This window comes from Aethalodelphis obliquidens, unplaced genomic scaffold (assembly GCF_003676395.1).
Source record: "Aethalodelphis obliquidens isolate GAN/ISIS:26980383/991018 unplaced genomic scaffold, ASM367639v1 scaffold11, whole genome shotgun sequence".
Taxonomy (NCBI): domain Eukaryota; kingdom Metazoa; phylum Chordata; class Mammalia; order Artiodactyla; family Delphinidae; genus Aethalodelphis; species Aethalodelphis obliquidens.
Genome location: NW_020837955.1, coordinates 12650508 through 12653715, shown reverse-complemented (window position 1 = coordinate 12653715; position 3208 = coordinate 12650508). Strand labels below are relative to the sequence as shown.

At 56.1% G+C, this 3208-nt stretch overlaps 1 protein-coding gene across 3 annotated transcripts in view; it reads right to left on the bottom strand.

The window, feature by feature from the left end:
- FFAR4 (free fatty acid receptor 4) overlaps positions 1–3208 on the bottom strand; it is a 20356-nt gene extending 17148 nt beyond the window's left edge. The window contains exon 1 of one of the 3 annotated variants that reach the window (XM_027112083.1): positions 1460–3208. In XM_027112083.1, the coding sequence (XP_026967884.1) occupies positions 1460–2026 (567 nt within the window). In that variant the 5' untranslated portion in view covers positions 2027–3208. The remainder of the gene's footprint in view (positions 1–1459) is intronic. The other 2 variants (XM_027112084.1, XM_027112081.1) reach the window with 2 other exon arrangements.

Here is a 3208-nt window from a genome sequence, read left to right as displayed (position 1 = left end):
TATATATATATATATATATATATATATATATATATATATATATATATCTCACACAGGATGCAGACTTCTCTCCCCAGTGAAAGGCCTGTGTGAGAGACCAGTCTGGGAAACGTCCAGAGAAGCCCACTACTGCGTTCACGTCAGCCTACGTTCACCTTCATAGCTAGAAGCCTTCCCCCCTCCCTCCCGGCTCTCCCACCCCTTCTGGTCACTGCTTAGGGCTCTCTTTGGGACTGTGATTTCTGCTGGGAGGCCCCACACTCCTTCCTAGGGCCAAGGTTGAGCTTTAATGTCCCACGGCCAGAAAACCAGCGACTGCTGTCGTAGGGAAAAGGAACGGGGCGGAGAACCCAGCCTCGGGCAGACACTCCAGGAGGCTGAGCCTCAAGACTCGCGCCTTCCCGTGGGGCGTACGTACCTCTGTCCCTGGCCCTCCCCGCGAGGCCCACAGAACCTAACACCGCGATAACAGCCAGAACCGCCGGCCACTGTCCAGGTCAGGTGTCCCGGGGGAATCTCCGCGCGCAAACGCGGCAGCGGCGCCACAGGGCGGCAAAGAGAACAAACCTGCGCCCGCAATTCTGTACCGCGGGACAGGAATAGCCTCGAGCCAATGTCATGAACTGTGCGCAGAATCTTTTTTAGATCCTGGACCCCCGCAATGATCCTAATGACAACTCTGGGTGCGGTGCCCAGAATAACGCTTATGGGCTCAGCCTCTGGAATCTTCGGAACATTTGGGGCGTCCAAGATACTCTGAAGCCACTCTTCATTCAAAGCTCCCAGGGTAAGATCCCATGGTCTAGTCTAATCTTTCCGTCTTGCAGTTGGAAAAACTGAGGCTCCGGAGGGGAAGTCACAGCCCCGCTAGAGGCAGCACTAGGTCCGGGGTCTCTGGGTCAACAAAGCCCTTTCTCCCCGGCCCATTCACACACACCTGCCCGCGATTCTCAAAGCAGGACCCTCATCCGGCCCGCACTGAATCTGCTGAGCGCGATCTTAGCTCCTCCTCGCGCTAAGGCTGAGACACCCTGAGCAAGTTACTCTCTGGGTACCTTAGCTTCCTCATCTGTAAATAGGTGTGATAATAAGAGTACTGCGAGAAAGCAGAATTAACTATAATGTGATCAGTCATTCCGGGTCCCCTAGTTCGGTCTGTCTGGCCGCTAAGCCCCTTACCCCGTTAATCTCTCAATAGTCAGTGCACTTTACTGCCATTACGGGGGCTCCACTTACAACGTTTTGGAGGGCGTTTATGAGATCTACATCGTAGGGTCACAGTGAAATTTCACAGATAAAACTTAGTGCCGCGCACGGTGACACAACGATTAAATGCAGCAAACGGCCTATTATTGTTTTGTTGTTTTTGTTAATGACCATCCCAGATCACCGTTTCCGGCGCAACCCGCCTGCCAGCCTTTCCCGGACACCTGCCCCGCGTGCACACACCGGCGCTCACCTCGTCGTCCCCGGAGAACCGCTGCTGGACGACGCGGAAGAAGATGCAGAGGGGCAGCGCGGCGAATGCCGAGTAGCCCCAGATAAGCGCGAGCAGCGCGGCCCGCGCCCGCCGCCCCGGGCCCCGCACGCCGCGCCGCAGGCGCACGATGCACACCATGCGCTCCAAGCTGACTGCCGCCAGCGTCAGGATGGTGACGCTGCCGCTCAGGGTCATCACGTAGAAGAGCAGGTGGCAGGCACCCGGGCCCAGCACCCAGGCCTCTGTCCAGCGCACGGCCAGCACGGGCGGGATGGCGCTGGTGAAGAGCAGGTCCGCGCAGAAAAGGTTGAGCACCAGGCTGGCTGTGGTGCCGCGGCGCCGTCGGCGCGCTACCAGCACCAAGGCGCACACGTTGCCCAGCAGCGACACCGCGAAGATGAGTGCCAGCACCACAGTCTCCACGGCGCTCAGCACCAACCGGTGGTCGCCCTTGACATCGGAGAAGAACGGGAAGCGGGTGCGGTTGGTCCGCTCCAGGCTGCGCGCGGGCCCAATGCCCGCCGCCTGCGCGCACTGAGGGGACATGCCGGGCACACCGCGGCCCGCAGCCGTCTGCGAGCGGGCTCATCTGGGAGGTGACTGAGTGCGAAGGCGGGGAAAGAGGGAGGGAGACGGTTGCGACATCTCCCCTCTGGCCCCCTCCCGCCTGAGCAGCGCCGGCGCTGGGCGTTGCGAGCTAAGCCTGGGGCGCGCGCGGGAACGAGGAAGTACCGGCAACGCCGGCTGGAAACACCCAAGCTGGGAGGGAGGCGGCAGCCCAGGCAGAGGCCGCTCTCGGGCCGAACAGGAGCGCCCGAGCGGCCCGGAAACCTCACCTAGTGAACCCCCAGAAACCCCCCAAGGCCTCCCCAGCCCCCTTCATCCTCCAGGGGCACCCGGAGGATGACCTTAATCCACTGATTTAGCTAAAACTGATTTAGGAGTGCCAGAGCTGGACCTGTGATCGCAAAATGTGAGATTATTTTGGCCTGTGCTTTTCAGGCTTCACCAGAGAAGTCTCACGGGCCTGCGGATAAATCCTTGCAATGGGCCCAGATCTTTTTGGGGGGCAAGGGAACCAGTTGTTTATCATTGCTTAGTAACATGTGACTGGGTAGATTGGTTCATCTCTCTGTGCCCTTGTTTTTTTAAAATCTATAAATGGACATAATATCTCATTGGGTAATTGTGAGGATCATATAAAGGAATTCACACTTGGCACACAGTAATTGCTCACGAAACTTCATCAATTATTAATTACCATAATTAAAATCCATGTAAATTCTGTTTTCTGAACAAAGATATAAAATGCTTTAATGTAAAAAGAGTGGGCCCCCCAAAATCTTGAATAAACTTAGCACCCCGGAAAGACAGACACTCCAAATGCACACACAGGTGGTGAATGTGCCTCTGTCACCCCAATTTAAAAAGCACTGGACAATCCAGTCCCCTTACAGATGAGGAAACTGAGGCACAGCAAGAAGTGACTTGTCCAGGGTGGCCCCTGGTTAGTAATAAAAGGCCCTGACCCAGATGTTTCCACCACACCCCTGCTGTCTAGTTTTCTGTTATGGTAAATTAGACAGAGAATGAAAGTATGCTTGTGGCCCTAGACCCAGTGACCACTGCCCTGGCCAGACACTGTCCCACCATGCACACCCTCACCGTCTTCCCCTTTGCCATGCTACCAGGCCATCTGTCTTGTAATCATCTCTGTGTATTTATTAA